Below are 15,467 nucleotides of genomic sequence, written 5' to 3'. Positions count from 1 at the left end.
AACTTGTTTCTGTTTAAATATGAAATTGAACTTGCTGCCTCAAACTTTGTTATTTACAAATTGTCGGAAGATCAGTTCATCTTGGGAATAACTTCCAGATCATGAAGTGCATGTTCAGAACAAGTCATAAGTCAAGGCAGGGGACCCCCAAAAGTGATATGAGGTTTCAGACTTTTGGGGACAAAGAATGTCTGTAGAAATCTGTAGGGTGGTTTTTTTTTCAGTTCTTTTATACTTAAGCTTCTGCTTTATTTTTGTACAGTAAGTTGCTGCAACAGCAGGGCTTGTCCATGACTCCCCTTCAAGTTCAATGACCTGTATTCTGTTCTCTGTGCAAAAGACAGCAGGAGCAAATTAAGTGTTGTTTTTATAAAATATGATTAGTTTTTCCATATTTTTATGGGCAAGAGGAAGTAGATGATTGCAAGAATATGATAAAGATTCTCATGCTCTGGGTACCTGAGGACTGGCATGGTGCTATTACATAGCTGCCTATGACTTCTGAGTTACTAAATAATTTGTTGTTGATATTTTTGTATGTGAATGGTAATGGTTGTCTCAGCTGTCACTGCTTTTGTTCTGTTTTGATTTATTGTGTTAGAATGAGCTTCTTGCTTTTATCTTCTATGGTAAGTAAATTATCTTTGTAAGGAAGAGAATATTGCCTGAAACCCTTCCAGAAACTGTGCAGCTTGTGCAAGAGACTCAAACTCGCCTGTCGTATGAGATTGGTCCATATGACAGGCTGTGAAGAAGGCAAGTTAGAGGTCCAGCCTTTCAGTAGCTGGAGCTACTTCATTTCCTTTTGGATACCTAGAGAGCACCTTTGACGTATGCTTCTGCTGAGCCACTGATGCTTTTCGGAAGCTGATTTCTCAGCTTCTTCATTGCCATATATCAGTATAGTTTGGTCTTTGAGACACGTGGATGGTCTCAAAGTGCTGCTTCGGTAAACTCATTCATGGGCAAAAGATTGACCTGTGTTGGAGTTTCCAAAAACTAGTAAGCAGACTGCATCAAAGAGCGTGCCCTGTTTTGTTTTGGTTTTTTATTGTCTACAATGTAATGTTGGTGAGATGTCCTATCACTTTGTACCTCCAGTGGCTCCTCATCTGCAGATAGGATGGCTGCTTCAGCCATCTCCTGCTTGCTTGCTTCCTGGCTACTGCTTGGTCCACATGGCTTCAGCCCAAGTCCAGCTAGACCAAAGCTGACTGCTGGTCCTTGCTTCCTGATGTTCCTGGGCAATTCTTATTTCAGGAACATGGTGCTGATGCTCTCAGATTGAACTTTGATGTGGCTGTTGATGGTGAAACTACTGGTCTGTGGCATCTCTACCTTATCACCTGTGGAAACAGAGGAAAACAACATGGTTGTTTTGGGGTTGTCCAAGCAGAGCTGGCTGCAGAGCTTTGGGCCCGTTTCCAGACATTGTCTTTTCTATATGGAGTCAAAAACTTGTGCCCCCATGCTTTTAGTAGTGTCAGTAGCTAATGCTGATACAGCACTTCAAATTCTTGGCTAGCTCAAAGCAGTAGGACTAGTCCTGAAATTTTTCAGATGCACTTGCCTAGACAGTTTGCTTGAGGAAATTGGAACGGGAAGCATCTAATTTGGATCTGTTTTTACTTACTGTCCTGTCTGTCAAGGTTTGCTCTGATTCTGCTTGCCTTATGAAAGGAAGATGTTTGCCCATCTGCCAAAAACAACACAGAGAATCCCAAAACAACAAAACATAACCAAAGAACCTCCATGATTTTATTTTCCTGCAGGAGCATCTGCTCATACCCTTGCCTGCAGGAAGAATATAAGTGATTCTTTGTATTTAAAACTGTCAGTGAAATTCATTCTCAAACCTTCTCAAACCCCGATTTCTTGATCTGAACAGTTTCATTTCTAGTGAGATGCCTCAACCAGAATGATCTTGCATATGAGAGTCTGTGCTCATGGTGAACCGTGCTGTTGTGCAAGAGGCATGCCCAGACCCAAACGTCTAAGAGCGGTGTGGTTTTTTTGTCTCCATTTTGATCAGTGAACTTGCCAAAATGCCCAAGTTCTGTAAATAGTAGAGGAACAGTGGCTTTCTGTGTAATGTAAATGGTTAAGCCTAAGTTCAAAAAAACTCCTGGGTGTTTGGTCAGCCTTATCTCACCTAACTGTAGGCTTAAGTACTTTCCTCACCACAGCATATCAGAGGTATGCTCTGGCAATGTGCCCTCTTAAGTGCTGTTTGTAATTTGGCCTTGCTGTCTCAGAGCCCTCTGCCTGTTCTGAAGCAAAGGATAGGGCTCCTGTTATTTATACTATTGATGTATTTCTATAGGGGCATGCATTTTATTAAGAAAAAACAACACATCAGAATGAGATACTGTGTCAGGAGCCTGTCTTCCCATGTAAAACAAGCTCTTCTTTGCTTTGGGGAAGCGTATACAGCTTGGATACGTTCCAGTCATTAAATGGTCTTCTGCAAATATCATTGTTATGTTATTCGTCAAAGATGGAGATCCTGCATGTAGGGTCTGCGATGCTGTAGGTCATCAGACAGCAGATATACATGTCCCTTAATTGTGAGCATCGGCCCTTAAAAGATCTCCAGCTGTACTGGCAGTGTCTAGCACCTGTGGTGTTACTCAGTGGAAGGAATATTTTGTACTAGAGCTGCTGGGAAACTGTTTCTCAAATATGTGACTTTTATGTTGCCCTGGTCTCATCTTTGTTTTTTCTGTTCAGTCCCTTGAGCAGGTAAAACTATAATCCTTACTAAAAGGGCAGATGTTTCTGCTTTCAATTTCTAATACAGCTAATAACTCAATAGTTAATTGTTAATTTAGTTCCACATCAGGATAAAAGTTCAGAGGATTATAAAGGTTATCCAGCTGCTTTTCAGCTGCAAGGGTTTGTTTTGGGAGTGAGGAAAATGCTATAAAACCTTCACTTTTATTACTGTTGCCAAATTACTCCCTTGCCTCTGCAGTCAGGGCAGCTGGCTCACCGCTGCATATCTTGCACGTGGTTGAGAATCGGGGCTGGGAGTCCTGCAGTAGTGCCCAAAACAGGGCAGAGAGTCTAGGAGGCGATCTGGTGCTTCTGAGCTGTTGTACCCAGGGCACTTTGGCCTCTTCCGCTTGCTAGGAACACAAATACCACTTAAACCGAGACCTAAGGAAGAAGCCTGCCTATATAATACTCTGGCCAGTTCATTTAATCTGTGGGTGTAAGGAAGTGTCAGGTTTGAGCTTTTATTCACCCATTTGTCCTTGAGGGAGTAATTCCAGTAATCATATTTGATCCCTTTTTATATGTAAACATCTGAAATGAAGTAAGCCTACCACTTTATGTGCAGAGCATTGCCTGTCCATGCAGGCTATATGTGTGTGTGCATGCCAGCAGAGCAACCGTATTCTTTGCCTTCTTGCATTGACTCTTAAGAAGTTTGTAAAGGACTTGTCACTTCTGGCTTCTCCTGCTGATTAAGGTTCAGCTCCCTGTTATGAGCTGGATCCTGTACTGGCTTCTGTTTGGCCACTGTCAGTCGCATAAAATGTTTCTTTTTTTATTATAATTTTTTAGTGAAAACATCCCAAGAATTTTTGAATCAACACCTTGTGCCTGCTAGGCAGTGTTCTTCTGAGCCGCCTGCAGCCCTTAGAAACTGAGGCTGGGCCTAATTAACTTTGACCAAGAGCGAGTTGCAGGAAATCCTGTGTTCCTCCCAGTCAGTCTGTGGTCTGTCCTCTTGGTTACAAGTTTCCTATTGGATAAATAGCACTAGCTTCTATTTTCTCTAGTTCTCTGATGTGTTTTTTCTTCTCTGTGTTTTGTGATGTTAGGGCTTTGTCCCTGAAAGTTTCCTGGATGGTGTTTAGGTGCAGACTTTGAAAGATGGAGGATAAAATTGTAACTGTGCTTTTGATTTAGTTGGGCTGGGGGGCCAGTAACAAAAATCACTAGGTGTCAAGATGTTAGCAGTGTAGACCATTTGATGTTGGTGTACAGTTGTCTTCTAAGCAAGTTCTCTCTTTTTTTTTTTTATTTATTTTTTTTCCCCTCCAAATTTGTCAGCTAAAAATGTTTGCCAGTTGAATGATGATACCAGTCTGCCCTATGTCAGTCTTTGGGAATTCACAGCTTGGTGGGAAATGACATGGGGCCTGGGGGTCCTGGGCTGAGTTATGGCCCAGAAAGCTGCCCTTCTCCCCAAAACTGTAGATTAAGTGAGACTGAGATTTACCCAATTTGTGGGGCTGTGAATGGGGTTCCCAGGATACTTTAGGACCAGCAACAGCTTTCGGTCCTGGCACCTTTGGTGTGGGAGAAATAGCTGGACGTTTGCAATTTCCGAGCTGGACTCTGGCTGTAATGAGCGAGGTGGGGAGAGAGACTGTAAGGAACTTGGGGAGGCTATATATCTATATATGAAACGAAAAACAATACAATAGAATACAAATAATAAATTGTGTACTGTAGACCAAATTGTGGTTACCCTGGCTTCCAAAAGCTTGAGCAGGCATACTTGAGGAAATGATATTTCATGGGCCAGCAGAACAGGACATTTTATCCTGTATTTCAGTGAAACTTTTGTGTCCTCTCCAGGCAATTAAAAAATGTTTTTAAGCTTTGCTTGTAGTTAAGCAACTGGTCTTTAAACATTGGTTTGGTTTTCAGTTCAGAACAGTAGATAGTCTTCATGGAAATGTGACAAATTTGCATGTTTGGTATCATCAGCCTTATGGGATGGGGATGGATCAAAAATACAATATTCAAATTTTACCATTTCTGTTTTGTAAATCAGTATATAACTGGTCCAGGTTTACAGTTGACTTCCAGTGTGCGCCTGGCCTCACCCAATGTTACTGGGCTGCTTCATAAGGATAATTAGGGTTCAGCAGCACTGGACTCCCATGTCTGGTAATTGGGTTGGCAGCACAAGCACTTAAAATAAGCAATTGTAGAGCAGAGGTCATACCTGGTAGTGTTGTTATTGACGTAGAATTGCCACGCTGAGCGGTTGCAAGCACTCTCATTTTGATCATTATAATTTGTTTTCTTGTCCACAATTTCTTTCTTCCAGCTTCAAACACTGATTCAAGAAACTGACCCTGGTGCAGATTACCGCATTGACCGAGCATTGAATGAGGCCTGTGAATCAGTGATACAGACTGCCTGCAAGCACATACGGTCTGGAGACCCAATGTAGGTGGCTCACAGTTACAACTGATTTTTGGTTTTGTTGGGCATTCATGAAGGTTGTGTGTGGCTGACCAGTATAGATACTAAAACCTGTCCAGAAATGACAGACTCCAAACTAGCAATTCATAAGGGCTGGAGGTGTGAACTGAGCTCTGTCTTTATTCTTGCCATATAAGCAGGCTAGTATTTTTATAACAGGGCTGGTTTAGCGCTGGTGAAGGATGTAGCTATCTCAGTTGCTCAGATTAAATGTGTAACATTTGATGTGCTAATTTCTCTTACTACATAAGTCTTTAGCAATATCAGAAAGAAAGGTAACAAGCCTTGAAAGGGCAGTTAAGCAAACCCATACTGCAGAGACAAATGTCTCCTTTGTCTTCAGGTCTGGTATATATTGTCTCCCGAGCCAGATTTTATATAAAATATTCCTTATGATTTTGTCGTATATCAGACTTGCTGAGGTAACTGAACCAATGGAATTTAAGAGGGTACAAATGTGCTATACAGTTGTGTTAGATGTAATCTTTTTGAAGGAAGAGAAAGATCTTTGCTGTGTTTGAACGTCTTCTCTACGGTTCACTGGAAAGACTGATTTGGCAACACCAACTGTTACAAGGAAGCTCAGCATGATTATAACAGTCTGTTGCCTAACTTTTTTCTTCTGTTTGCAGGATTCTGTCTTGCCTGATGGAGCACTTGTATACTGAGAAGATGGTAGAGGACTGTGAGCACAGGCTCCTAGAGCTCCAGTATTTTATATCTCGTGATTGGAAGTGAGTACTGTAAAACAAGATTTATCCTCACTTGATGCTTGTATTTAGGGTTTGTATGCATTAGCCGTTCCTTGTAAAACAGTATAGCTTATGCTTGTTCAAATGAGGACTTTTAAGCACGCCAGGTCTGTAAGGCATTAATGCCTGTGTAGAACAGTAGAAGCAAAAGCCGCTTAGAAAAATTAAGTGTGACGCCCACTTAAATCAGGTACTGACTTAGAAATGATACAGCCCTAAAAAGCATCTCAAGTTTGAGCTCTGAAATTCTATTCATCTTTAATTAAAAGAAGTCTCTCTGGCCATATTGAAGTCGGAGGCCACTTTCTGTGCAGGTGGCAGCCAGTTTTATATGCTCTGAGCGCTACAATATGGGAGTTAAGAAAACCAAGCTACTAATTATAACAAAGAGACACTGTGTGAGGGGCTGCCTGCTTCCATTTCTGCCTTTTTTCAAGTTCTCTAGGTGTGATTACAGCCTATAGAGCAGATATAATTCCTTTTGGAGCACTGCTTTTCCAACTTTCTCATCCAAAGATGGCAGTACTTTGTTTTAAATATATACAGAGCAGCTGTGTCTGTGTGGATTAAGATGACGAGAGTATAAATTTGATAAACATGACCAGTGAGGAAAGAATAAGTGTTTGGCTTCTCTTCTGGAGAAGATTGAGAGGTGAGGAAGTAGAGTATATCAAATGGTGTTCCTTCAAGAAGTGGAATAATTGTTCTCAGTGACCACAAGGGGTGTAAGGCAAGAAGTCATGGACTTCAATTGCTGCAAAGGGTATTCAAATCAAACATTAAGCAAATCTGACTATAGCTGTATCTATGGGCAGCATTGCCAGTAGTTAAGAGCTGACATGCCCTGTGAACCTTCTGCTTTTAAAATACAGGGGGCTTCATGGACCAGAGAGATTCAGGCTTTGTGACTGTTTATTTAGTCATCTCGATAGCTGTCTCCATAGGTAGACAAGAATACTCTTAATTTTTTTCCTCCTCTTCCTATTTCCCTTCATTGCTTGTTCTCCTGCCTGTGCCATGTTTCTAGCAGGTAATTCATTACTTGAGACAACCTTAGGTGATTGGAGGAAGTAAGACTGAGTATTTGCATTTTGCTGTGAGTAAAGATAATTCTAATTCATATTGCAGGCTTGGCAACATTAGCTCATCTTTCTTGTTTAACCACTGTTTCCTAAAACTGGGTTATAAAAACTGTTGTATTAACTGTGCACCTAGCATAGATGCACATAGTAGAAATGGTTTTCTTAATACTTTTATCATTATCTGTATAATTGTGTCCACTGATATCACTGATGTTTGCCTTCTAAAGTGTTGTAGAAATCTGAAGTTTCCATTTTGGAAAGTTGGCAATATCTCACTTAGCTTTAATGTAATTAGATGTCATCTTAAGATATCTGCACTTGCAGTTTTCTTGTATGCAAAAGCAATGGATGCTGAGTCTTCAGTTAGCTGAAACCCAGAGCAGACAATTAATCTAACTGAGATTTTTATGAAACTGGCATTTCAAAATGGCAACAATACAAAGTACACATAAGATACTATACAAGCAAAACATGGCATGTACCTGCCTTTCTGCTGCTCAAGGACATCAAGGAGATGATTTCTTTTCTCATGTGTCAGCATTTGGCTGGCATGCTGCAGAAGAGAACGGGAGGCGCTTCAAGAAGCGTTGAAGATTTAATCTGTAATTAAAGATCTTGGTGTATTTTTGCAACATTAGGGAGTTGATTCCAAATTGAGTGACAGGCATTTTGCTGCCTCTTGGTTCCGTTGGTTAGACACTGCTGCTAAATCACGTGGTGGTGTATGGAACTTGAAGTAGATTTTTCTGCCTCAAAAACATTTCAGAATATGGAAAAACGTTAAAGGTTTGAATAAAGTGCTAGTGATAACTTTTCTGTTTGCAGACTGGATACAGTCCTTTACCGCAAGTGTCAGGGAGATGCCTCCCGTCTCTGCCATACGCATGGCTGGAATGAGACTAGTGAGCTGATGCCTCCAGGGGCTGTTTTCTCTTGCTTGTACAGGCATGCATACCGCACAGAGGAGCAAGGAAGGAGGGTAAGTGCTAGAGTGCGACTATTGCTCTTTGATCTGTGATAGAAGGGTTGTACGTACGTTTGGAAGTTGGACACACGGTGTGAAAACTGTAAGAACTCACAGAAGCTACTTAAAAGCATTTACTGTAGGTGGTACTTGCACTGCTTCAGATGCCCAACTCCTCCTCAAGTTGTGCCTTGAAAGGTCTATGTTGTTGTTCTGGTAAGGCAAACGTCAAGATGTGATAGTTGCCTGCAGGGGGAACTGTGTGCTGACAACAACTTATGTATATCTCTTTAGGCACAGTGCAAGTCCTCCCCCCGTCTTTGCAAAGAGGAATGTGATTCCTTGGAGATAGCTAGCATAGCTGTAAAATTGGTTTTATGCAAAAAGGAGTTCCAAGCCCAGCTTTCCTAGGCTGTTTCTAATTAAGTTTTGATTTGAGTACAACTTCAGATTATACCCCATTAAATTCTTCCTATTGACATAAAGCATCCTTTCAGTTCTTTGGAGCATACTGTACTGGTAAATGTGCTTATGCTGTCTTTAAAGAAGACTTGCTGCCCTGCGATCTGGAGATCCACCATAACCACATTTGTTTGGTTCACAGCTACACTTTTCAAGTTTGCTGCCCTCTCGTGCCAGTATCCAGGCTCTCCCTTGAAAGCAGCTGGGTAGTACTCGGTTCCGTTTCTTTTGGCACTGCAGTGTACATGGCCCCTAGGAGTTGGTGGGTCTACACAATGGCCTGGCTTAGAAATTAATTTCTACAGCTTGATTTAAAGGGCCTTTTGTGGCAGAGGTCAAGTATTGATTGAAAGCATCTCTCTTTTAGGAATAATTTTTTAAAATGCGGTTTCTTAGTCTGCTGAGTTGAGACTTTTTAATTCCATTTTATATTAGTGCTGACCGAAGAAATCAATAGCCAGCCTGCAAATAATCTATCAGAGAGAGAACAGGCTTTTAAATGTATTTTTCTTGTTGAAAGTAGGCTAAGGGACCAGCTGTATTCTTGAAATTTAGCATTTGAAAGCAAACTCATCAGAGGTTAGATCTGCACTTTTTTCCAGTGCTGTCCACAAAATGCTAGGTAACTTCCAGTGGTTTGGATTTTTAAATGTATGAAGTTTTGAGCTTTGACCGGTGCATTTTAGGTCTGACAAGCACCATGCCAGTATCCCTTGATTTTTCTACAGTTTGCTTCTTCCTCAGTCTTCGCAAATGCTGGCTCTGATGTGCTGCAGTGGAGATTGCTGGGAAGAAATTACAGCTGGACTATACTGCTTCATCCTGGGCTTCCCTTTTGGTATTGAGGGCATGAGCTATTTCAACTTTCTTCTCCAGAAGCAGTCTGTAGCTTTGAATGAAGGGGGCAGTGCAGCAGATAATCTAGGGACCTGCTTTGACATCTCATTTCGAAAGCAAAGTGAAGGTTTAAGAGTATAAGATTCATTTCAGTGGAATGAAAGGAGCCTTCCTCCAAAATAAACGACAAAACTCCAAACTCTTTTGGAGCTTGGATTGCTTGTGGGGGCCCGAGCAGGCTCATGCTAAGCAGTACAGGACTTCTGTACTTTCTGGGATTGCTGATGGCATTTGTGGTCACTCTCAGTATGTCACCTGTCAGCATCTTGTTTGCGTTCTATGGATTTAGAGACCCGACATGCTAAATTCTCTTTACCCTCTTTGCAGCTATCGCGAGAGTGCAGAGCAGAGGTCCAGAGAATCCTCCATCAGCGTGCCATGGATGTGAAGCTGGACCCAGCCCTCCAGGACAAGTGCATGATTGACTTAGGGAAGTGGTGCAGTGAAAAAACGGAGACAGGGCAGGTACTGTACACAGTAACACTGCTACTTCGTTTGCAAAACTGAAGGGGTGGGAAGGGCAGAAAGGGGATAAAGGGACATCTTGTTGTTAGCTGTCTCTTTATAGCTGAGGATATATTAAAAATGCATGCAGTTTGAAACATAATCTACACTGGGCTGAGAGATGGAGGGGATATGAAGAAGCTTTGCACCTACCGCATGGCTTCAGTAGGTTCAAGTGCGTAGTGGAATGAGAAGGTGGAAGGGGATACTTAACAAGAAGGACTTCAATGAAGCAACCGCACCTCACCCTGACTCTTATTTGTAATATTTTATTACAAGCTTGACATTTCCCACATAAACTTTATCCCATTTCCATTTGGCAAATACTGACACGCTTCCTGTGTTTATACAGAACTGAACTAACATCTGCTGCTACTTAACAAAGTTTCAACAAATACTTTCATGTTAAGTTGCTGTGCCCTAGCATAGCTGTAGGGGAGGAGCCATTCTACAGCAGATGCAGTAGAGCATACACCACTGTCTTTTTGAAATGTCTATCATAGGTCGTAGATTGTGTAATTAACCTCTCATTAAGGTTATGCAAAGGACAGATTAAACGCGATATTCCAGAAGTGAAAGCACATCATACAGCTTTTGAGAACAAGCAGTAACATCCTAGACCAATGTTCTCAACCACTACTATGTATATGTGTTCTGGGAGTGCCAGCAAGAGGGGTGGGATTAAATGAGACTTAAGACTTTACAAGGAGGAGGCCAGTTTTACATATGTTGCAATATTTCAGGCCCAAATTTTCAACTTGGGTTCTTGGATCACACACTAAAATGTCTGTTTTTATAGGAGCTGGAATGCCTTCAGGACCATCTTGATGACTTGGTGTCTGATTGCAGAGACATAGTGGGAAACCTCACTGAGCTGGAGTCAGAGGTGAGCAGTTTTCAGCCTGGGATAAAGGGAAGAGTTGAGCCTGTCTAGTTAAGCATGTCACTTTGACAGTGATGAAAAAAGGAGGTTAGAGTAGCTGCAGAAATGCAGCTCTGGCGTCAAGCAGAGACCATCCATTTTACCCTGTACAATGTAAGTTTTCACATGGGGTTCTCAAGGAAGAGAACTGAATAATGGTTCAGGATTTTAGGCTAGTGATGACATTTCTCCTGCTTAAAAAAAATTGTGGTACTGAAGCTAAGATTTCTTGAACAGTACCTTTAGTACAAGTCAGGATATGTCACAGGACTTCATTTTTTGGTCTTGCTTGCAAGTAGTTTTGAGTACTGTATTGCAACTTCCTTCCCACTGTCCCAAAATTTTTGCAAGAAATAACTGCCAGGTACATCATTAGAGGTTTTCAGTGATGTCAGCAGCTTTACTTATTTTATGAAGCTGTGTATTTGACTGTCTTGCCCCAAATGGTTCCCTGTATCTCTTAAAATTTACATTGTGCCCTAGGGAAAGCTTCCTTCCAGCGGTTACAAAATGGTTTGCTCAGAAGTATGATTAATCTGTAACTCCTGCCTAGGTGTAAGGTGATTTCTAGTGCTGGAGCATCCAGTTTGGAGGAGATTGGCTGAATTATCGAGGCAATGAGTTTCTGTGGAGACCAGGCTCTTCCCTTAAGCTGGAAGGCTTGTCTTGCATTTGCCACATTGTTGGCAAGAGCGAACCCTAGGATTTCCAGAACTGAAAGGCAAAGCCATCTAGATTGCATCTTTCAAAACCCTGCGAACTGGGTTGAGTTTAACTTGTAATCACAGGGGTTTTTCAGAGCCTTTTTTCTTGTCCATTCACTGTGAAAATGAAATATTACATGTTTTCTGCAGGACATTCAAATTGAAGCCTTGCTGATGAGAGCATGTGAGCCCATTATCCAGACGTTCTGTCATGTGAGTACTCTGTAGTAGCATGAATATCTTTGGGGACAAAACACTGTGTAGGAAAGGTTAGAGATTTTTAGTATTAGTTCTTGGTGTACTTGCTACACTTCAAAAGTAAATTTAGACGTAAGCAGTTACAAAAGTCTTTAATTAAAATTCTTAGTTCCATCTTAGTTCCATCTCGTTCGGGTGTTGTCAGAGCCCTACCATAAAAGCTAGAGTTTGAAGATGAAAATTGCCCTGTAACTGGAAAAAATCACTCATTACAGTGGGTTAAAAACTAAACTTTTTCCTTCCCCCTTGCCTGCAAGCAGTGTGTCTAGCTACTCTACTCTGTGCAGCTGCTCAGCATTGCTGAAATAACTTCTTACATTGCTCTTGGATTGAGTAGTTAAATAGCAATGAAGGCACCTAAGCTGTAATACTTCATGTAAGCATTGAGTCTCTGCAGTATGTTCTCCTGAGTCTAAAGTGTGCCTGAGATGATTCTTTTCTGAACTATATCTATAAATACTTGTGTGGTACAAATCTCAGGTGGTCAGTTAATGGTGAGTGTAAGCTCACAATACAGTGTGGCACTGCAAGTTCCATTATTTCCCAGTCACAGTGGGCTAAAGGAGCATAAAAATCATGACTTGTAAGAGTAGCTCATTTTTAAGCCTTTCATCTGTTTTTTCAGGAGGTTGCAGATAACCAGATTGATTCTGGGGACCTGATGGAGTGTCTAATACAGAACAAACACCAGAAGGAAATGAATGAAAAATGTGCAATCGGAGTTACTCATTTCCAGCTGGTAAGCAGCGCTTTTCTCTGCTATCAATGGAAGCTTGTTCTGTTCGTTGAGGGTGTTGACAGGAATTAGGTAATTATGAAACCCCTCCTTCTTTGAGATTGATTTCCCACTGTATTTAAAGTGCCCTTGTGAATTCAGGCAGTTGTACTTCCATGCCTGGTCATAAATGGTCACTGCTGGAGTTGATTTATTATCAGACCCTCCTCCCTTCCTGGTGTGTGGTAGATAGGGTCCCAAATTCCTCAGCAGTGCAGCGTCCCCTTGCTTCCACATTAGTAAGTTGTGGACAAAAGCATTTGCTGATTGTATGATTCAACAAGTGTTCTTTTGGGCAGCACTTTTCATTTTTTCCCCCAGGTGACCAAAGTTGTTTTTTTTCATATTTCTCTCTTGCAGGTTCAAATGAAAGATTTTAGGTTCTCATACAAGTTTAAAATGGCTTGCAAGGAGGATGTGCTGAAACTTTGCCCCAACATCAAAAAAAAGTATGTAGCACCTGACTGAACAGCAATCTGATTGTATAAATATGTAATAAAGTTACAGGATATTTCACGATAGGATAGAAAATGCTGTACTTCCTTTAAAGGCTGATTGTTTTGTGTTTTTCCTTAGTGACTGCATTCTGCAGATGCTTAAGGTAGAGGCATTGCTGGCCTCTCTAAAATTTCTTCTGCTTTACTCTTGCATACAAGCCTCTCCTCTTTATTTTTCTTGCTCTGAAAATAGCTAATGATTACAATTAGTGGACTGCATGTCCCAAGATGTTTTATATCCTTGCTAGATTCATTGTCTTCTAAGATGCAGGCTACTGTTGTTCCAGTTGCTGATCTGGGAAGGGAAAATATCCCACTTGTTTTAGCTGGTTTGTTCATTTCAGTATAAGGGTTTTTTAATGGCCTACTGCAATGATGTAAGGCTAAATTACACACAAGGTCAATCCTGTTCGTGGATAGCAAGACTGTTTGCATTTTGTGATATAAATGCCCTTCCCATAATGCAAAAGGATTGTTTGCAATGCCCTGTGGGTATTTCACCGTCATCTATTTCTGAGATTAAGTAAGGCTTTTCTAAAGTGCTCACATAACTGAAGAGCAGAGGTCTTGCTGGGCAGGGGTGTGCTGGGATTTTGAATATCTTCTTGCCTGCTGATCTACTCTAGATAGCATCAGATTTGGGTTTTAATTGTGATCCAGTTACTCTACATAGAGCTGTACACAGGCTACAAGTAAGCATAGGTGCACACAGACTTCATGTTGTGTTTGGATTCTTGGGGTTAATTTCTCTGAGGTGGTGATCCAACACCAATCTTGGCTGGTCTAAGCAAAGGGTATATGAGTAAAAAGCTGTTTTCTTTTCTGCAGGGTGGATGTAGTGATCTGTCTGAGCACAACTGTGCGCAATGATACTTTGCAGGATGCCAAGGAGCACAGGGTCTCTCTGAAGTGCCGCAAACAGCTGCGTGTTGAGGAGCTAGAGATGGTAAACATGCATGAAACTCTTGATCTTGCTGCTCTTCTAGTGAGGTCCTTGAATTAAAGCTTCCTGGTTTGTCCACCCTGGAAAAAAGGAAGCTCATTTGTAAGATGTATCTAATTTATTTTTTCTGCTGTTCTTACAACAAAAGGCTTAATTGCCCTTCACAGTGAAAGTAATGGTTGTCTACTTTAATGCCTTAAATATAGTCCCATGAAGGCTAAGGCAAGCTAAATGGTCACTGGAATTTCGGCTAGAATTGCTTATGTTTAGTGTTAGATAGCAATGTGCTACACATGCTGATATCCTTAAAGTCCTCTAGGAGAGAATAAAAGCTTCATTTACAGACTGAGGAAACAAGCACAGATGAAGCAACTCAACTCCAGCTGCTCTAAGTTGCTCAGTGGATAAACAAGAGTAGTATTTGTTCTGGTAGGCAAGGCTGCCTTTCAACTTCCTGCTGCAGTGCTTGCAGCAATAAATTCATGAGGTCTTTGTCCAGTAGATATTGTTTGAGTGTTAAAGCTTCATCTTAAGTAGGCTCATATCAGAAGATGCAGCACCCTTGCCTTTGTATGGCTGAATTCAAATGCTGGGCATTGCTAAAAGCAGGAAACTTCATTCACGTCCTCCAGATCACCCAATATATGAGTGGTTATTAATATGTCCTTTAGCTTTCACATGAAAATATTTTGGCTGTCTTGGACATTTGTGTCGATGCCCTTATAGGAGGAGCAGTGGAAACAACTTGCCAGCTCTAAAATCCGGTTTAAACCCTTTCTTCAGTGTAAAAAGCCAGCTGATCCACTGCATGGATTTGCAAAGTTGATTTCCCGCTAACACCACTTCTCACACCCAGGACCCTTAAATTCAAAGAAACTGACCTGCCTGTTGTGAGAGTTGCTTGCTTTTTGTGAGTAGAGGGCTCTAGTTAATAGATTAACAAAGTAAAATAGTCTTTAGAGTCCTACATAAAAGTTCATATTGTAATTTGTCCTGCAGACCGAGGATATCAGACTTGAACCAGAACTGTATGAGGCTTGTAAAAGTGACATCAAGAATTACTGCCAAAACGTGCCCTATGGCAATGCTCAGGTAATGGATTTTATTAATAATTTACAATTTAACTTGTACTTCCGTTTCAGAAAACCTGAGTGCAGTGTTAGATTTTCATTTTGATACTACTGAAATATTTTGTTAGTATTTTGGAGCTTTTTTTTCCCCTACTGGTTCACAAGCGTTAATATTGGGTAAATGCGATGATGTGAGCAGTTCATTCCTCACCTAATGCTAGTTTTAAGCTATTAGCAGCTGGCTCCTGCAAATGTTGCTTAAGATTTCTTAGGTGTAACGTCTGCAAGATGAGGTTTGGGGTTTTGGAGTAAGTCCAGGGGGCCCTCTTAATCTCATTAAATCTTTGTGAGAAGAGATGAGCTTAAAGCAAGTCCTGGAAATCAGCATTGGTAATGACTTTTCCCAAT

At 41.2% G+C, this 15,467-nt stretch overlaps 1 protein-coding gene across 2 annotated transcripts in view; it reads left to right on the top strand.

Annotated features, from left to right (window-relative positions):
* GLG1 (golgi glycoprotein 1) overlaps window positions 1-15,467 on the top strand; it is a gene marked incomplete at its 5' end in the record, with an annotated part of 90,047 nt that overhangs the window by 62,366 nt on the left and 12,214 nt on the right. For both annotated transcript variants that reach the window (XM_082320927.1, XM_082320928.1), the window contains 10 exons: window positions 5,072-5,193; window positions 5,862-5,963; window positions 7,889-8,042; window positions 9,714-9,851; window positions 10,690-10,776; window positions 11,667-11,729; window positions 12,400-12,513; window positions 12,910-12,998; window positions 13,875-13,992; window positions 14,989-15,081. In XM_082320927.1, coding sequence (XP_082177053.1) covers window positions 5,072-5,193; window positions 5,862-5,963; window positions 7,889-8,042; window positions 9,714-9,851; window positions 10,690-10,776; window positions 11,667-11,729; window positions 12,400-12,513; window positions 12,910-12,998; window positions 13,875-13,992; window positions 14,989-15,081 — 1,080 coding nt within the window. The remainder of the gene's footprint in view (window positions 1-5,071; window positions 5,194-5,861; window positions 5,964-7,888; window positions 8,043-9,713; window positions 9,852-10,689; window positions 10,777-11,666; window positions 11,730-12,399; window positions 12,514-12,909; window positions 12,999-13,874; window positions 13,993-14,988; window positions 15,082-15,467) is intronic.

This window comes from Platalea leucorodia, assembly GCF_965183815.1.
Source record: "Platalea leucorodia genome assembly, chromosome: 8".
Lineage (NCBI taxonomy): Eukaryota > Metazoa > Chordata > Aves > Pelecaniformes > Threskiornithidae > Platalea > Platalea leucorodia.
The sequence above is the reverse complement of the archived record's forward strand: the minus strand, read 5'-3'. Positions and strand labels throughout refer to the sequence as shown.